We start from the raw sequence: 20,956 nt of genomic DNA, 5'->3' as shown, positions 1-20,956 counted from the left end.
GAAATGATTAAGGTGTCATCAGAAAATATAATTTTTTCTTAAAAAGTATTCGCTTGCAGCGTTAGCCTTAATTATTTCATCCGCTAAGGCATTCCATTTCATGTTTGACACCAACAGTGCTTTTAAAAAATCTAACATATAACGGGATATATGAGTCTCAACAACCATAACAACAATACCATTTATACGCTGTCGAAAATCCAATAGCTTGGGATTATTTCACAAATTCATAACAGCGATAGTTTTCACGGTACTAGTCAGAAAAACCTTTTTTTCCACGAAAAGATTGCAAAAGTCTTACACCATTCGTTTGACTGCTAATCGCAATAAGCTAGATACGACCAGCGTGCACCAGCTTATTGAGTATGAAAACATTTGAAAGCAGGACGACCAGGTTTTAAATAGGAAAATCTGGAGGAAGTTTATCTCTTTCTTGTGCTAAATGCCACTCCATTTCAAGAAACCTGTCAACGTTGTCCCTGTCCCGCGCACTGGACAACATTGAATACATGTTGTTGCTCCTATGCTTGTGGCTTCTGAGCATCAACCTCCTAGGATCGACCGCCAATGGTGATGAATAAGCTGGTTGATGATGAGGGGAGGAAACGTGAGGAGGTACAGGTAGCAAGCGACTGCGTACCATCCTACCTCTTTCTGGCGGTATGGGAGGGGGCATCGCTCTGTCAGAAGATGCTGCTGCTCTTTCGCAAACGAGATCGTACATGATCTCTTCATACACATGATGTTCCGCAGAAGCTGCGTATGACGACGCCGAAGCCATGCTGCGTGCATCGATTTCTTGCTCAATGAGCGAACCTGTAGATGCTGGCCTGGCACCCGTCCTGAGACTCGATGACTTCCTGTAACGTGGATGATACATCTGGTGAGGAACAGAGGAGGACGGGTAGTTGTTGCTCATAGCACCTGAAGAACTGGGGATTAGTTGAGAATGGTGATCGCCGGCCGCCTGGTACTGGTGAAGTCTGCCAGAGCGAGACATGGCCTCCTCCATGCGGAAATCTTCTATCATCTCCAGCACGCGAATAGCTGCTTCGGTCAGTTTTGAGTCTGTGGCGTGGTGTTGGCGATGGTGTCGGGATAACACCTTTGAGGAATTGCGAATTGTCCGCATGGGGGCGTGACCTGTTGCACCATAAGTGAACTGCTGATGATTTCTGGCGAGTCCACCGTCAACGGACTGGGAAGATTCACTTTTTCTGTACAAGGAACTGATGTGTCTTTCAGTGGGAAGATCCACCGATTTTGGAGCTGGAAAGCAAAAAATGAATCATTAAATGAATGAATCACCAACGTTTCTGTGCACAAAAATTGCAATTTTTGTGCATCAAAATGTTGGTTATTCATTCATTTAATTTTCAAGCACAAAGGTATATTTTCGTTATTCATCAAGTGAATAACCATTTGAAAGATTAAAATTTAGAATTCAGTAGGTATAGTCCAAGTCAATCTGGGCATAGGAGATACCTTCACAGTCTCGGAAGTTTCTGAATTTAGTATATGTTAAAAGTCAGGAAACAGTAAGTTAGAGATGCATTTTTGGTTTTCTCAAAAAAAAAAAAAAAAAAAAAGTCCTGACCCGAAATAAAGCCCATCAAAGGTGGCAACTTGCGCGTATTTCTGACTTGCGATTTTCGACCAAATTTTTAAATTGTATTGTTTCTGGAACAAAGCACACTATTTTGTTGCAGTTTTAATTTGAAAGATAACGGGTTTTTCTTTATAAAAATATATGTACCAATTGAAAATACTAAAAACATCATTTTTTCAAGTTGCTTCTAAAAATTGTTAACCTCAAAAGTGGAAGTTCTCCTTTTCAGGAAATGTAGCACTCAGTAATATTGGTCAATAGTAAAAATGAATAAATAAATAAATAAACTGGTAATTTTGCAAAAAATTTCACAAGTTGGTTTAAATTGTTTTTTTTAAAGGCTGTTGCAAGAAAAAATGAACTCATATTTTTAAATAGTGCATGGACATAATTATAAAGAGAAAATAATAAACTTAAAAAAAAAAAAAAAAAACTGCAGCAAAATATCGTTTATCGTTCCAAATATATGTAGAGGATCTTCGCCACTTCTTCTTTTTCACATTTTCCATAAATCAACTTTTGGAGAGGGAGAGAATTGAAAAGCCATGTTCACAACACACACAAACTAATTTATTTTTCTACTCACTGACACAATATACATGATGGGCAGCCAAGTTGCCCTTTTTCCCGAATAGCGGTCAAAAGATATGCCATAAACTTATCCCGCTATTCGGTCAGGAGGTTTTTTTCCAGTCATGCCTTCATGACTGTCTATAGCCATATGAACTCAGGCGCTCTCATGCATCTGCGCAGTAGGCAATCGCGGAAAGCCCCATTACGCAATTATGGAGATCCCAGTTATTATTCTTGGGATCCCTGTCAAGTGTTACGCAATGTAACCGCGTGGAGCATATAATTTCTTACAATATAAAGCATTTAAACATTTTGTCCAAATTCGCAAATGAGAAATGGGGCTCGTGCTGCCATCTTTGGCGAGTTGTATCTCAGGCTAGGGTTTTTTTTTAGGGAAAAACAAAATATGTCTTCAACTAACTTTTTTTTGAATTTTAACAGCATACATGTATGTGTTAAATTCAAAAACGTTCGACACTATGCAGGTAAGATTTTCTCTTTTCCTGCCTGAAGTGACATCGACTAGGCTAGCAATGAAGTTTCACAGTACAAAAAGATTTATTTATTTAACTTATTACCTGACCACAATTTTATAAATTAAACATCGGTGCTTATTCTGACAGCAGAAAGTTCCAATTTTAAAATCTCGATAACGGGGTCACGAGGGCAAATAATTTTTGCTCCAAAAAAGTCTCAAAATGCTCTTTCGAATGTTACCTATATCATCTTTAAACTTCCTTATATATAGCAAAGGAAGGATTGTATTCTAGAAAAAAAGTTCACTGAAATACCGGCCTAAATTTTCATTTTGCTCACCCCCGAATGAGTGTTGAGTTGTTTTTTCGGCTCGACCGCACATGCATATTTACCTAAGAACGTACGGACGTCCGAAACATCCATTTCGACGATCCCCAAGTTAATGAATACGAGTTTTCTCATAAAGTCTGTATGTGCGTACGTATGCATGTACGTATCTCACAGAACTCAAAAACGGTATGCCGAACTTGAAATTTGGTATGTAGTCTCTTAGTGGGGTCTAGTTGCGCACCTCTCTTTTTGGTTGCATTCGGAAGTTCCAAAAAGGATCTGTTACACCTTTTTGGGGGAAAATTAGTGTTCATTGCAATGCAAAACTCAAGTAATGTTATAATTTGGCGAGCACTTGGCAATATATCGCCAAGCTTTTGGTCGCCAAATGTAGGCGATTCGGGGACAAGTTTGGTGAAAAAAAATAGTTTTTAAATCTGGTTTCAATGTGGCGCTATTGGCGATAGTTAGAGAGTTAACCATTGAATCACGTTAAAATGGCCGACATTGGGGAAAATTAATTACCGGGAACAATCTGAAACCTGGCGCAGCGAGTCTTCTCTTCCAGCATAGTGACATAGTTGTTGCTCGGAGGGAACTCCTGAATGCTCTCCAGGTCGTAGTACTCCACCCTGCTGAGCAGGAAGTCGGACGAGCTCTCCCCGCCGCCCTCCTGGTCGATGTCTTCGCCGCCCCTCGAACTGCCCCTCGAGCTGCGGCCGTCGTGGGGGGTGAAGGGCGCGTCGGGAGGGGGGCTGCGGAAGGTGTTGTAGCCCCGGCCGGGATCCCGCCACTCGTCGTCTGTCACGGTGCGGGGCGAGAGGTCGCTGTCCCGGAAGGTGCTGGACGTCGCTGAGGAAGGGATGGACTCGGGAGACCTTTGGGTGTCTTTCCGATCTGCAACGGAATGAGGGATAGTGAGAATATGCAATACAGGGTGTGACAACAAGTCGAGTGTCATTTAAATGGACACGGAGGATAAATACAAATTTCGGAAATTCAACATGCAGATACAACATTGATAAAATTTTTGGTAATTAAAACCTATTTAAGAAGTTGCGTTTTTTGGTCATTGTAGCTGTTACCGTAAGTGCTTCGTTGAAAAAAAATTCCTGACCATACACTGACCAGCTTGCAATTTCTTTAAGCGACACATCATACCCAAGTAGGACAAACGGTTGGGAGATGGATGGTTGGCCAACGGTGTGCTCCATAGTTGGCCAACGGTAGGCAATGTCCGCTTTAGCTACCGTTACCCAACCAATCATTTGCCAACGAAGGGCCAACGGTCTGCTACAGTGCCTAGCAACTTCCCAACGATGGCCCATCTAAAATGTTCACGGTTGCCCCTACGATGCCCAGAAACTGTAGGGCCAACGTTGCATTGACGACTCACCATTTCCACCGGTTTCTACCTTTAGCCACCGTTGGCCAAACATCTCCCCACCGTGCGTGCTACTTGGGTACATTTGAACTCTCGACAAAATGCTGAAACCTATGCTGACGCACTTTCAAACAAGATACGTTAAGTATTAAATGTTCATTTTAGGTCTAAAGTTTCAAAATTTTTACTACCTTCCAAGGATTGGGTTCAAAGTATGCTAAAGGGTTACAAAGATTTCAATCCACAATTGGCTGGTCAATCGGGAAGTCGGATAGGAATTCCGAGCATTTTTTTAGGAATTGAAGAATGATTGACATTAGTAATCTACAATCGGTGAGGTTATTAAAAGAGCGTCTTAAATGGGATCATCCCACAAAAGAACAACCCACTGCTAAACGAAATTATTATGCGTTTCTGTGATTTAAATCCGATGTACTCAATAGACTTTATAAGCATATGAGAAAATAGTGTACAGTTCTTTTTGCTTCACATCAAGACGTCCAACTATTGTAATCCAAAACTTCTGCAGCAAGAATAAATAGAAATGAAAATCCTTTTTTGATCCACGCTTTTCCCTCTTTTCAATTTCCGACAGCTGTCAGATAGAATAAAGCGAGGAAAATCAATTTTGATCTTGTCAATTTACCAAATTCATGTGTCACAAAATACTTTATTGTCAATCGGTTCATCCTTTAACATAAGAACAAACTCGGCCAAATAAAAAAATAAATAAATATTAATAATGTGGTAAGTAAAACATCAGGGAAAATGGGGTGCGGCCTTTTTAATTGGAACGTGGAGTAAAATAATGAGTGAGGTCGAACATCATTATATTGTCATTACCGATGATGTTATGTAACGACTAAAGAAATCACATGCCTTTTCAAATCCTTAGAAACTGTCAGAACTTGAGAGGGAAAATGCCCCCTCGCGTGTCACATAAAAAGCTGTGCTGGCCTGTCACAAAAATTCAATAAATATATTATTACACAATAAAAAGCACTTAATATTGATTTTCCAGTCATGCGATCTCAGAAGGTGGGCTTGTTCTATCCGATGCAATTGATTTGTATTAATTTAAGTGAGATCCAAAGTAGTTTAAATTATGTCATGACTTGCCTTGAAGCATATACAGACCTTGAACTCAAAGCAAGAGAAATAAACAATGACGGATTTACCACAAATGTCACAATTGCGAGGGGCCCAGAAGAGGATTGAAAAATGTGCATGATAAATGTTTTTCTTGTAGTTCATTGTGTATACACCACGAGAAATAAGCAGCAAAAGAGAAGCGGTCTTTACAGTTATACTTGTATATAACTGGCAAATAACTTATTCATTTTGTTTATAATTTTTAAATGACTACCCATCAAAATTCTGCACTAGTGTTTGATTTTTGTAAACTCATGCGTCATGTAATGAATGTACACAAAAGGAAATACGACCTAGTGGTACTTGACGAGGTATCTCAACCAATTTACATGAAATTCTAATGCCGCTCAACCTTAAATCATGTAAATGACAGATAGGGGGATCTTTGGGGGTGCTATGATATCGTATGGTGCAGTTCTATCTCATAGCGCTTAAGAAAATAAATTTTGACTCGACGGATATGAACACCACACTTTTTATTACGTCATCCTTTCGTTAAGGTAAACGTTCTTTTATACACTTCAACTAAAAGGTAAATTTGTTTTAAATATCGGCAACAAGCAACATTTGTTCCGAAGCTTCGAGAACAAACGAATCTACTGGCACAGCGGGTCTCTGATAAGTGCAGCTAGGACCTTGACAATGTTTATATTTTTTTAGGGGGGAAGTAAGGGTGGGTAGCAGGCGCTCAGTTGAGTTGAATTATTTTTGTAGTAGTTTTGAAAAAGTATTCCAACTCAAACCCGCGCCAACAACACGTCTCTTTTCTACTGAACTACTATAACAAAGTAAACATTATGAGGATCATAGCTGGGAGCACGTTAAATATGTTCTTGGTCACAAATTCCTCCAAGTTCCAATTTCAAATCAATACCTTTGGAGGCCTCGATCAGGCTTTCGGTCTGAATCAAAAAACAGAACTGTCTTCAGGGTCCTATCCAACCGGTTACAACACGCACAGTGGTAGGCATGGGGGACCCTGGACTGTAATGTAATGTCAAGGTTGTAACTCAACTTATCAGAGCTACACTGCCCATCGACGTGGGCAGGATTGCTAATTTGAATGAACATTAACTGTAACTCTACTGGTGACATTTATTGACTGATCCTTATCAACATCAGCAAATTCAGCGTACCTTTCCTCAAGGACTGTCGCAAGTACATAAGGTGATCCAGGGTGACGTCATTCATGGCGCTCGCGTGCCGCGGCGATCGGTCTGCGGCCCGCATCTTTCCCGCCACGGACCTCGTGCCCATCTTGATCTTGGCCTTCCCACCGCCGTCTAGGCTGCGGGGGCGGCCGGAAGTGGTCGAAGAGTCCGAAGCGCTGACGTCAGAGGCGCTGCGACGAACTTCCGGAGCACTCAGGCTATCCGAGACCTCCGGAGTGGCACAGAGACTCTTGTAGCCGCTGTCGACAGAGTTGGAGCCCGCGTAGCCAATGGACTCGGGGTCACTGCTGGCTATCTGGGGTACCTGGAACAAAAAAATTCAACTGAATCAAAGTCGAAATTGGCATGGCGCATTCCTTAAACATAATGTCTATACTCTATTCACGGAAAAAATAGACCGAAAGTTACCGAACAGGTTTCCAGAAGGTCTGCCTCCATGGCCACTTCTGGGGATTTTTTTATGGATGAAAAAAAAATGTAAACCAATAGTGTTCGCGTTCGCCGTCTTCTTGGCAGTTGGCACCAGTTGGTTTTTGTCCAAGCCAAGCACATGATTAACATCGCCAGTGACGCATTTCGTTTTTTTTACACGTAGTCGATCTTTCCCGCGAATGCAATTAGTGTAGATAACAATTTGAGTCAGTGAGAAGTAAGTGGATTTTTTTTTTTAAAGATGTGAGCAAAATGCGTAACAAGCTCAAATCGTAGGTCGGCTTCAAAGGTTTTCTACCATGCTGGACAGCAACACCCACCTATAGCTGTATCTTACTTCAAAACAGATGAGAGTTTCTCCTACTTTATAGCTGTTAATTTTTGCCCTTACCACTCCTTTCTTTCTAGGTACTTCAATTCAAAACCCTTCAAAAGGCTCGCTGTTTTCGCAAGTTAACTCTCTGTTCAGTTTGTGATATTTTCTCCTCATGAACTGATCATCAAAATAAAACTTACGACATGAATGCATGCTTTCTGCATCACAAAGTCTTTGTTCGGAGCTGATATAGAAAGAAGAGTTTCCAGACTGGAGCACAAGTCGATACGTTTTGAGAAATCGAAGTTATCTTTCATTTCATCAGCACTTCTTTCAAAAAGTCAATAGCTGCTTTCATAAATTGCTACAAAACTACGACTATTAATTTTTAAATGGCAGAACTCAACTGTGATTAAACCGCATGGAGAATACTAGTCGTTTAGTTCATCATCCACTGTTACACAGCGCTACAGTTTGGGCAAACCAAACCTGACAGCGTTGTTACGCTGTGATTAAGATCTGCGTAGCATCCACAATGCTGCCAGGGTTAGGTTTGTCCCAACTCAACTAAAGGAAAAGCACGTTGTTTCACTCATAATAAATTGTTACCAGGATGCACCATCAGCAGTGGATAAACTCGACAACGTTAAACTCTTTATTTAATTGTTGAAAATAAAGTTATTGTAAGTACTGATCTGTTACGCGAATAGGTAATTCGGAGAGTAAAAAAATGGCAGTTCAAAAGCAACTCGTATAGTGTACTGTTAACACGGGATAAAAGCTGCAACGGTAGATTCTTTGTTTGAAGTAAAGAAAAATCCCCAAAGAACTGTATCTCTATGATCCGTGGTTTTTGAAAAACGATACGAGAGAAAAGTACGACGTCAAATTCAGTGTAAAACAATCGAGTCCAATCAAAAATTCTACGGTTATACATTTATGCCTCTTTTTGACCGATGGGTATTTTTGACATACTCTTATGTAGACTTAGACCCATACCATGTTTCTATTTAAGTCTTTTTTTATTTCGTATACCGGATGTAGTCACAATTTTTTCTGTAATCATGAAGTGAAGAAACGCAGTTTTTATTAGAAATGATGTTCCAATAGTGATCTCTGAAGTGAACTGAAGAGGAACCTTGCTAAACGCAAACCAAGACAGTAAACTGAAACGCGAACTTTCAAATCCAAACCAAAACTCATTCATTTTTGTTCAGCGTTCACATCCATATTGTAAAACAGTCAGTCTCTATCGAACCACCGTAGTATGTAGATATTTGATGTAACGTTAGTTAATAAAAGTATTTAATTTCTTTATTAGTTAAATTATTGAGCAGTGACTAAATAAAGCATGTAACAATGACAACACTACACAATTAAAAGAAATATAAAATGATTATAGAGAGAAGGCTCAATGTGAACAACAGATGAACAAATGAAGGTAAGCTCTTTGCTTATCTATTATCAATCTTGTCTTATTTATATTGATTTCATATAAATGGATAATTATTATTAGAATTGCCTACCGATTTATAACAGTTTTCTGGCGATTTTTTATGTACTCAAAGCGAGGAATCTACCAGTGCAGATTTTTTCCGAAGTTGGTAGGATTAAAGCACTCATCGTAGCTCAAGTAGCGACATGACCATCATTTTAGGGCAAAACGCTGCTTTCTTCCTATACCAGCTATGATGAAGTATCGTGTTTTACTTCTTGATTTTGGTTTCTTATCAACTCCTTGTTAATCCATGATCAGGATGCACCACAGGATGGTGGCACCATCAGGATGATTGTGGTGCATCCTGACAGAGTTGGCAAAAACCCGGGTTTTTTTTAAAAAGCCCATGGACCCAGGGTTTTTTGTTTTTTTTTTAAATAAAACCCAAAAAAAACCCAACTAAAGCTGGGTTTTTTAAAGTAATGTGGGTTTTTTTGTCTTTTTTTAGGGAAAATGTGGGTACTTGTAGCATATTGTAGCGTAAATATATGGACAAAGCACAAAAATTGTCTTGTGGTAAAAAAAGCTGGAAAACTAGTTTAAAATTCATCATTTTCTGAAGAAAAGTATGAAAGACGACAAAACCCAAGAATGGTGAAGTTTCAGATTTTTTAGTTTCCATGATTACCAACAGTTAAGGCTAAATTACTTCTTGAGTGATAAAATCTATTGTTCGTTTTTAATTACTACATTTTTTTTTTTTTTTTGCATTTTACTTTATTGTATTTCATTTTGTTATACAAAACTACTGTAGAACCTCAAGTAGTTTAAATCCCTATTTACTGAATTCCAGCTTAATCAAGACATTTCTTTGAATTTTATGTTGCCTGTTTTTCTATTTCTGTGTACAGATTAAGAAATATTAAACTTTTTTTGTAAGATAATGAAAATACTGTACATCCTATTCTGTTTTCTGTCCGACCATTTGTAAATCCTGTTAATTTCTTAAAAAAAATATAACTTGTTAATTCGAAATTTGCGACGTGTCGGGTTGCAGAAAATAATTCACATGAAAGCCTTTTAGCTAGAGTAGTTTCCTCTGTACAATCTATAAATATTGAGAAAATCAGACGTGACAGGAATTAGTCAAGATAATTTGAGTTATTTATTGAGACCAGTTCAAGATAAGTTAAATATATATTTTTTAAATCTTTGAAGTATTTTTTTAATGCCGTTAAGAGTTAAGAAATACTATTAAAGTTCAAAATTCATTTTTTATGTCCATTGTCTGTGGTGAAGAACAAATAAAATAGAAGTTTAAATTGTAAAAGTATTTAAATTAATTAATTTTTTAAAAAACTTCTCAGAAAATTTAAAAAAACCCAAAAGTGGGCTAAATAATGGGTTTTTTAAATGGGTTTTTTCAAAAAAAACCCATTGGGTCCAATCCGGCCAACCCTGCATCCTGACCATGTGTTAAGAAGTTGATAAGAAACCAAAATCAAGAAGCAAAACATGCTATTTCATCACAGCAGACATAGTAAGAAAGCGAAGTTTTAGCGCCAAGATTGTTGTCATATCTCAACTTAAATTACGATCGAGGACTTATGAGATACCATTACTACAGGTTGCATTTGCGCTGCCTTTTTTTTTGCTCTACGAACTATCTATTCCATTGAGAAGAGATAAAGTGGAGGGAGTGAAGACTTTCATTCGTGAAGGAAAGACCCGAAGTTACGTGATACATTTTAAATAAAAGCATTGGAAGAAATCAGGTTCCTTTTGCTAGTTTCACTCAAAACGTGTCAACCATTCGTCGTTGCTGAGTCACGTGACTTGAGGTCTTTGCCCCAGCTTTTGCTAATCCAATGATTGGACTTGCTCCCTCCATTTACTAAATCCTGCTCTAAAATCTATTCATACAACAGACCAGTAGTTATATTAATTTTTCTAGCCTAGAAAAAAAAAAGACAAAACTAAAATTCCTAGAAACTTGTTTTGTTGCTTACTTGGTGTTGCCTATGCGTTCGGATTCTAACTTGTTCCGGTTTCCGATGGCGACCACGGTACCTCAATTGCTGGTACACAATGTCCAGGTCCGAATCGTCGGAGTCCTGGTTGGCGTTGGCCAGGGCACCAATGGTGTCCAGCAGAGGGTTCTGTGCGGGTGCAGAGGACATCAGAACTCGCGACTGAGGAGCATCGTCGGATGAAAGAAGATTCTTCGTTGACTGAGGCGGTGTGTACGAGGTTGAAGGACTAGACTTTTCATCATTTGAGCTCTGATGTTTCAGTTGGGATGAGGTTTGATGAGGTTGAGCGATGGAAGACGAGGGCTGCAAAATTGAAGAAAGTTTGTTGCGTTATGAATGTATCTTGGTTCAGAAACAAGAAATGATGAAACAAAAAATTAGCAATAAATGGTTGATATACTTTGTTTGGGGTTACAAAAAATTTATTTCAAAAGATAACTGACAACCAACTCTACGATGAAAACACAAAAAGTCGGATAGATAAGTTTGTTCGGAACTACTTTCCCATGTACCATTTTCGATTTTCTTACATCAGGCTAACTCTCTCTTTCTCTATGTTGGCTCATTAGGATTCAAATGTATCGTTCCAAACATCTCGTTTTCACTGTTTTTTTGAAAAAAAATTTATCTGTTTTGCATAAAAAGAAAGTTATTAGCAGATATAAAAACCCTATAAAATTAAACTTTTCTTTTATTCTTTTAAGAAATGTGTCTTAAACTCTCTGTTGCTCTTATTTAGCTTTTTGAGCCCCGAAAATGATTCCGGTGAAATGGTCGGAAATGCCCGAGAACGGATCTATAAATACTAGACTTTTAGACGTTTTTGACGAAGGTTTGAGGATAACTCATCAAATTTGGTGTTAAAAAAAGACAACGAAGTCGTTATCGGCTTCGTAGTTTTTGGCGAAGTCTACGTTGAACTCCATGCTAGATATTGGTTATAATTTTCTATTGACAATCTTTGTAAAACTGTTTTTCCTGCCTGGGTTCTAGGTTCCAGCGGGAGGTCCCCAAGAAAATAGGAACACCGAAGGGGATTCGGAATTCACATTACAAATGTTTTACATTTTTCTGTTTTTGACAAAAAGGTCCCAAAAATACATTTCGATGGCCCCCAAACCTTTAAGAAGGGGAACCAGATAGAATAGTATTCCGGTTAGTTCCGATGCTATGAGCACTTAAGTATCTGTGGAAATCCGAAAACGTTCACAGCAATTTTCTTCAAACACATTTTTCTCGAAACAGTTGTTTTTTAACTGGTGGGCATTCTAACTCAAAGAGTTATTGACCAATCGTTCTGAAAATTTGTGTGAATGTTCTTTACTCAATTAGACTCAAAATGAACCTAACTCCTTTTTTTATTAAAATATTTTTTTAATGCAAGAAATGTGACATAAAATGGAAGAAAGCATTACATTGTAATCTAACACCTCAAAAACATGCAATTTTCAACCTTTTTGATCAAAACTATATTTGTATTCTTAGGAAATATGTTGTTTACGAGAAAAAAATACCGATGATAACAAATAAAAATTGTGACTTCGGTAATGCCTACCAGCAACAAGCTCTGACGGTGATCGCCCATGGACAGCAACTTTTAACTTCATTATTTCTAGTAGAAATGACTCGAAAAATTACAAGGTATACTTCAAAAGATGAATAAAATATCCTTCAAGTTTAAACACAAGTTCTGATTATTACTTTCCTATCAAAAAAATTCACGAAATAACTAAAATTTCGGTCTCCTAAACTGTTTTCCCTCCTTAAATCCACCATTGGGTGCCCCCCCTTCACAAATGTTACTTTTTTATCTCATAAATGTTCATTTTTCACTTTTTAACTTCTAACATATAATTAATGAGGTAAACATAATTGAATTATAAACTATAAACATCTATTCATATTCAAGTCTTTTTTACTTCCTTTTACAAAAAAGGAAGCATTGTATTCGCGAAAAAATTTTCACTCAAAAATCAGCCTTAATTTCCATTTTGCTCACCCCCGAATGTATGTTGAGTTTTTTTTTCGACTCGACCATATGTGGATAAGTCCCTTAGATGGTATAGACATGCGAAATATCCATTCTGACGATTCCCGAGTTAATTACAACGAGTTTCTAGTGACGTCTGTATGTACGTATGTATGTGCGGATGTATCTTGCATGACGCAAGAACGGTATGTCCGAGAAAGTTGAAATTTGGTACGTAGACTCCTAGTGGGGTCTAGTTGTGCACCTTCTCTTTTGGTTGCATTCGGATGTTTACAAGGGGGTTTTCACACCTTTGTGGGGGGAAATCATTGTTAATTTCAATGCAAACTCAAGTGGTGTTATAATTTGGCAAACACTTGGTGATATATCGCCATGCTTTTGGTCGCCTAGTTTTGTCGCCAACTTGGGGACCAATTTGGCGGTTTTTTTATTTTTAAATCTGATTTCAAATTTTCCACTATTGGCGATATTTAGAGAGTTAACCATTAAATCACATTAAAATTGACAATATTGGGAAAATTAATCTGAATGAATTTTTTTTTTTTTTTGCATCGGTTCGCAACAAACTTGGGGTGAAAATATGTAAAGTGTTTCTTTACTACTCCAGGTCCAAGGCACTATTATCATTAAATTAGCGTAAAAGGAAGTCATGTGATGCACATATCAGCTCGTTTTTTAATGTAATATCTCAGCGTGTAAGCGCAGATGAAAAACAAATCTAGCACTAAATTAGAAGAAGAAATCCCCCCATAGTCAATTTTGAGTCTAAAGACTTACATTTAAAAAAAAAATCACTTGGTCAAACACGATATCCATTGTATTTATTTCCTTTGGTTAAAAATAAAAGCACTTCAACTTTACTGAATTAATAATTCTATTATTTTTGTCAATTTTAAGTTCATGGTGAAATATATAATTTGTAACTAAGTCTATGAGGTACAGTAAAAGGTATTCGTGCATTTAAAGCAGCATAACCCCTTTTTCTTCATTTCAAATATAGTATGTTGTGGCCATCACGAAACTTTCTTCTATATTTTTCTTTTTTTTTTTCTGATCCCTCCCCATGCTTGACGAGGAAGCAATATTCCCAACAAAAACAAAATTACACATGCAAAAACTTGACGACCATCCCAATGTCTGAATTATTGTAAAAACAAAACAAAGAGCGAAAATTGAAAGTTGCTTTAAAAGCCTTACTTGAATTAATTGCAAATATTTTATTTGTTAACAAACATAAGATGGCAACAGTTAAAAATTTTAAATCATTGAGATAATATCATAGACTAATAATAAGAGTAGACCGAGCTTTCTCATTCTTGCTGATGAAGAAAATTGGTTCATAGATGTATCATGTGACTAGTGGAAGGGCTTGGCGAAGACTTTGGCAGCATGGTTGCTAGATGGCAGCATTATCTATAGTTTGGCACTCGACATGTATTTTAAGACGATGTGTTTTCATTAAAAAAAACTTCCAGGTGCAGAGATTGAACTGTTTTTCTTTTAGTTATGCATTATTTTGACATTAGTAATAGTTTTTGATCAGTTTTCGGTAACTTTTTTTTCATTTGGAGCTGTCAGCGTTGGCGTGAACGAAATGGCGTAAACGTTTTGCGTTAACGCAAAAATGTACTAATCGGTATCTTAAATTGAAACTGTAGGTAAAAATCTTACCGTTTGCAGATTCTTCTTGGTCGCTTGCATCTTTTATTGCTTAGAGAGTTATTGAAATTGACTAAAGAAAATGCACAATGCTATCTAAACGAAAAACTCACTATATTAACAAAATGTTTACAACTTAGAATAACAAATTTAGAAATCGGACTCCATAAAAGATCATTCTTCCGTGTTCCATCAATTCTATTTATTTTATTTCGCGCTGGCGTTGATCGTCTGCTACGATTAACGCCCGCTGTTGCTAGGATATCCACCAGTCACATGGTTTGGTTTATGAGCAGCAAAAGGGTTGCCATAGCTCGGTCTACTCTTATTATTAGTCTATGGATAATATTTCCGATCATTTCCATACAATTAAAATCACGAGAAATACGCAGACGACAATCTATTACGATTTATCTTTCTTATTGTTGCATTAATAAAGCTATTTTTATTCGCAAAAAAAAAAAAAAAAAAAAAAAAAAAAAAAAAAAAAAAAAAAAAAAAAAAAAAAAAAAATCAACACCTCTTGGAGCGATTGGCGTCAAAATTGAACCAAAGCCTGTTTACGTATGGATTCACATATATTCCAAATTTCAACCAGAACGTAGCATTACTTCTTGAGATAGGGTACTCACAATGGAAAAAAAGAACGCGCGATTGCGCTACCCCCTTTTTAGCTGTTGACACCAAAATAAAATCAGCTCTTATACCCACTAAGGGCTACTTGCCGATAAATTTTTCTTTCATTCCGTTCATTATTTCTTGAGATACAGCAGTCAAAATTGACGACAAAAAAACGTTCTATAGCTCAACCCCCGTTTGGGTTATTGACACCAAAATTGAATCAGCACCTGTTCCTGTTAATGGCAACATATGGACCAAATTTTGTTTGATTCCGCCAGTTACTTCCTGAGGAATAGCAAGCACGCGTAACTCAAAAAACGTCCCATTGCTCCACCCCCCTTGGAGGAATTCGCGCCAAAAACCAATGGGCACAAGTTCACATACGGGCACATATGTGTACCAAATTTCGTTCGATTTCATGCGGTAGTTTTTGCTGTAGAGCGGCCACAAAAAACTGGTCACACACAGACGTGACACACATACATACACACACACACACATACATACATACACACACACAGACAGACAGACAGACATTTTCCAAAAATAGTCGAAATGAACTCAGCACACCTCAAAACGTTCGAATCCGTCAAAATTCGAAATTCGAAAATTTGCACGAATCCAATACTTTCTTCTATATATTAGATATAGAAGAAAGTAAAAATTTAATTTGAATTTTACTTGCTGCTTTAGAATTTATATAAAGATTAAAGGTATAAAGAGTAACTGCAATTTTTAAGTGTTGTAATAAAGAAGTCATATGATTCAGTGAGAAGCAAAAGAATGTAAGTGGAAATTAAAAAAAAAAAAAAAAGAAAAAGAAACAGTAAAATTTTGTAGCAGATTGCGGAAAAGTAACCAAAAAGGAAACATTTTAAATCCCCCGATTACAGGAAAAGCCTCAAAACGATTGCCAAATTTTATTTCTTCATATTGGGGAAAAAAATGGCAACAGATCTTTCGTCTCAAAGCAGATTTTCTTCAAGCTACAAAATTTTAATAAAAGCATTGTTACGGAAAGTTGAGATGAAGTATACTGAATAATAATTTGAATGGAGGAAAATCTTCGAAAATTAGGGATTCTCTGTCGAAAACTAAGCGTCATAATTAATATTTTTTAATTGATATCTCCGATAATTATTATCGGAGGATTGTGTTAAAAAGCCAAACATAAATATGGTAAAATTACGAATCTATTGATAACCGGTTCGATGGTCAGTTCACTTTCGTTCGGGAGAAGTAACTTGGACATAGATACGTACATACACAGATATATACGCTCAGTTTTTAATTATATAAGATGGAAAATTATTTCAAGGCATAGTAATACACATTGCACATTTGCAAGATTGACTGACGAAGAACAGTCGTTTAGAAATACAGTCGAGTCCCGACTTACGCGAGGGATGCGTTCCAAGACCCTTCGCGTAAGTTGAAATTTCGTGTTGTGGGAAAGAGTATGTGTAAAAACTTTTATAAACATACCCATACAATTAAAGACACTTGTAAACACCACCTCAAAGTGTTAAAAACCATTTCTTAACTATACATTACTGTTTCTCAAATAAAAAAATTGAATTCTTATTTATTGTATTTTTTTTTTTTTTTAAAGTTTAATTTAACATAAAAAACTGCTACGATGCACAAAATCAATGATCAATGGGAAAGGAAGACATAAAATAAAACATTATGTAGTAAGAAAAACATAGGTACTATAGTTGTTGAAACTTTCTCTTTTTCTTTCTATCTTCACAAACTTGAAATAAAACAGAACTCTTAAGTGTCATTACATTTCATCAACTTTCCCATGTAGAAAGAAAAAAATAAATGGAAAATGAGGAGTAGTTATTTGTATAAGCGATGTTTAGACTAGTACGGTGTGGGAACTTCCGCTCTCAGTGATGACAAAGGGATGAAGGTCCAATCACGAAAAAACCGCGATTCCCTTCGGAAAATTTTCATGTTGCGGGTGAAGAATTCGCGTTAGGAATAAAATTCTTTACCGAGGAAAAAATCGCGTTATAGCCATTTCACGTAAGTCGGATCGCGTTGTAGCGGGAGTCGACTGTAGTTTAAAAAACAATATTCATTTGTACTTTGTTTTCTGGAGAATGATGTTCAGACGTGGAATCCGGGGACTTGCTTGCTTCTCGCTTTGAGGAACCGGGGATTGTTGAGTTACCAGTAGTTGTAACAGGTGCTAAAAAAAGAAACAATACAATTAGAACCTTTAACTTTTTAAAATACAAAATGTAATCTTCTCTTTCAAATCTGGTCGGTTTTCTTTTCTTTATCTTCTTTACTAATAATAAAGCTGAAAATCTCTTTGTCTGTCAGGATCTCTGTGACGCGCATAGCGCCTAGACAGTTCGGCCGAATTTCATGAAATTTGGCACAAAATTAGTTTGTAGCATGGGGATGTGCACCTCGAAGCGATTTTTCGAAAATTCGATTTTGTTCTCTTTCTATTCCAATGTTAAGAAAATTTTACCGAGCAAATTATCACAACGTGAACGAGTAAATTACCAAATTATCATGACGTGGAACCGTAACATGGAAGAGCAAATGAACACAGCAAATTGGCGAGAAATTCACCATCCATTATTTGTAAATATACAGGCGAACCAAATAAGCTGAAAGTCTCTCTGTCTGGATGTCTGTCTGTCAGGATCTCTGTTAACGCGCATAGCGCCTAGACCGTTCGGCTGAATTTCATGAAATTTGGCACAAAATTAGTTTGTAGCATGGGGATGTGCACCTCGAAGCGATTTTTCGAAAATTCGATTTTGTTCTCTTTCTATTCCAATTTTAAGAACGAGTAAACGAGTAAATTACCAAATTATCATAACGTGGAACCGAACATGGGCAAGCAAATGAAGATAGCAAATTGGCGAGAAATTCACCATCCACTATTTGTAAATAAACAGGCGAACTAAATGACCTTTTAATTTTCTACTACGGGCAAGCCGTACGGGTACCACTAGTTACTAATAATAAAGTTGAACCTTTGGATGTCTGTCTCTCTAGATCTCTGTTTGGATGTTTGTAACGCGCATAGCGCCTAGACCGTTCGGCTGGTTTTCATGAAATTTGGCACAAAATGAGTACGTAGCATAGGGGGGAGCACCTCGAAGTGATTTTTCGCCGATTCGATTTTGTTCCTTTTCTATGATTTTATTTTTACCACTATTGGTGGATTTAATTCCTCTGTACCGAGCGAATCACGATAGCATGGACGAGCAAATTACCATTACGAGGACGGACGAGCAAATGAACTACGCATGTTGGCGAGAAATTCATCATCCATTATTTGTAAATGTACAGCCGAACCTAATGACCTTTTAATTTTCCCCTTCGGGCAAAGCCATGCGAGTATCGCTAGTATTGAAAAAAATGCAGTTTCAATGTTTCTCTTCTTTTTATTTTACAAGGACATGTTCTAACTGCTGCATTCACACTCGAACCATTAGTGGATTACAATGCAGTAATTCACTTTCTAAATTTACCTAGAATATAAGTCCACCCTTTAATGTAATCAATTACACTCGATGCTTTGATATTTTCTTTTGCGATGATTTTCCTCTGCAACATCCATATAATACGGTTGCTTAGTGTATCATTATTTAACACTTTTAGGCGCCGTCATTTTCTTGAAATGTGAATATTCATATAGAATTAAGAGACCAGTGTATAAAAACAGCATTTTTTTTTTTACCCGACTGCGCGTGAACGAGGCAAAGGAGGGAAATGTGTTTATCAGTCTGTATGTATGTCTGTTCCTATGTGGCGTTCTACAGGCTAAACGCCTTGGCCAATTTTGGTAATTCTTACGTCAATCAAATTGTCTTAACCTTGGGAGTGTCACTAAACACATGACAGTAATCAAAATTACCATATAAACAACCAGTTGCCATTCTGTCAGTTTGGGATCGGCGTACACTGGGTGTCGCACACTGTGTCGCACGCTACCTACGTGAGACAAACGCAGGTAGTTTTCTCTGCCTGAATTTTTTGTTTACTAAGTCTACTAATTGGGGTCTCAGTGGCCGAGTGGTCTAAGCGATTGCTTCTCCCACTAGAGGCGGTGGGTCAAGACACCCTCGCTCCGGAAGTACTTTCCCCTCTTTCTGATGTAAATTCTTTCATGTGTTCTTTATATGTGTTCTGTACTGTAATAAAAAATATATCATGCGTAACGAAGGCAAGACACTCAGATTGTAGTCCTCATCAAAATAAACCCGTGCTTTAACAGGGGTGATTGTGACTCAATGAAAAAATACCTGAACTTTTTTTCCCAAGAAGAAAAAGTGTTTTGATAGGCATATATATACACATTACGTGTATGCACACATTTTTATACATAATTATTTGTTGGGGCTGAAACTCGAAGTTTTAATTGGACTTAATACGTCCATGTGCATGGAGGGAATTAAATTCTTTTAATTTTTCACATTTCTTAAAATTTTTCAAAGTATGTTTTATTTTCCTAAACTGTATCTAAATCCTTAACCATTAATTACATTCATTTACTGAAAGTGCATAAAGATTTCAGAATTAAATATGTTTGGCGCAAAAGGGACAGCATGTATTGTGATCACTGTGCAATAGGGTTAGGCGATATCCGAATTTTAATACCACAGTATATCGCTCCCCAAATATCGATATTTTCGATATATATAGGTCGTTAAATTCAACATTTTATGGGGGGGGGGGGGAGAGACTGCAAAGCCTATTACATAAGCATCTGCAAAAGAGAAAAGCCATAGCCCATCTTGGTGAATAAATAGTTTAGCAATTATTCTAATAATATAGCTACAGCAAGGCTTTTCATGTGTTTGTGTCGGGGGGGGGGGGGGGGGGATCATGAGGCAGATTACACCACAGAAACTTTTGGAGAAATTAAGAAGAATTTATGTCTTTTTATTAGTGGATGGCAATTCTTGAGGGAAATTGGAGGCTTGGTAAAATTGAGAGGCGCCATCGCAGTCGGGGGGAATGGGCACCCCTAGTTACAGCATCTGCATATTAAGATATGCAACAGAAAAACGCTATTAGACATTTTAAAAAGAAAATATTAAGGGGGAAAATATCGAGTAACCCTCCTTCCTCTTCTTATCTAGCCTTTATTCCATCTCCCACCCCAGCTGTTCTTCAATAATTACCATAGATATTGCAAAACATGACGGTAGCTTACGCTTTATACCAAACGAAACGTCTTCAATTTGGACTTTCGGCGTTTCATTAAATAGCGACCTAAATTTTACAAACGCGGGTTTTTCTGAAAATATAGGAGTTCCTGTATTTTCAAAGATGAAAATACCGGAAATCCGGTAAAATACCGGAACACAATCACCCCTGAATTTAAGCACCAAAAGAAAGTCTACTAATTCGGTTTTCATCTCTAAACATGTTGCATTTGTTTTTGCCTCGATTCAAGGGACTGAGTTTCGCGACGTGTACTTTCTTTAGAGGCTTTTTTAGTTTTGCGAGAAAGATTTGACTCACGGTCGTTTCCGATTTCACGTTATCATGAGTTATACGGGCTGTTTATATAGCTGTGCTGTGGTTGATTTAAGTTCGCGCCTTTTTGCCGAAGGTCAAGCACATGTAGCTTTAAGCCGAGTTAGGTCCCTAGAGGGACTAATTATTAGTAGTTTAGACTACCGCAAGTTACTTAATAAACCTCACGATACAAACCAACTCTCAATGAAATGACAAGGTTGCGAAATGTACCGTCTTATAATCATAATAACTAAGTCAATGAAAATCA

General features: G+C 37.3%; 1 protein-coding gene across 1 annotated transcript in view; it reads right to left on the bottom strand.

Annotated features, from left to right (window-relative positions):
* Positions 1–84: 84 nt before the first annotated feature.
* Positions 85–20,956, bottom strand: part of LOC129220981 (uncharacterized) — a 116,656-nt gene continuing 95,784 nt past the window's right edge. The window contains exons 3-8 of the mRNA XM_054855417.1: positions 17,283–17,386; positions 10,893–11,219; positions 7,063–7,072; positions 6,662–6,997; positions 3,515–3,886; positions 85–1,269 (exon numbers count right to left, since the gene is read on the bottom strand). Of these exons, the coding sequence (XP_054711392.1) occupies positions 398–1,269; positions 3,515–3,886; positions 6,662–6,997; positions 7,063–7,072; positions 10,893–11,219; positions 17,283–17,386 (2,021 nt within the window). The 3' untranslated portion in view covers positions 85–397. The remainder of the gene's footprint in view (positions 1,270–3,514; positions 3,887–6,661; positions 6,998–7,062; positions 7,073–10,892; positions 11,220–17,282; positions 17,387–20,956) is intronic.

The sequence above is a fragment of the Uloborus diversus genome, chromosome 4 (assembly GCF_026930045.1).
Source record: "Uloborus diversus isolate 005 chromosome 4, Udiv.v.3.1, whole genome shotgun sequence".
Lineage (NCBI taxonomy): Eukaryota > Metazoa > Arthropoda > Arachnida > Araneae > Uloboridae > Uloborus > Uloborus diversus.
Note: the sequence above shows the minus strand (reverse complement) of the source record. Positions and strands in the feature narration are given on the sequence as shown.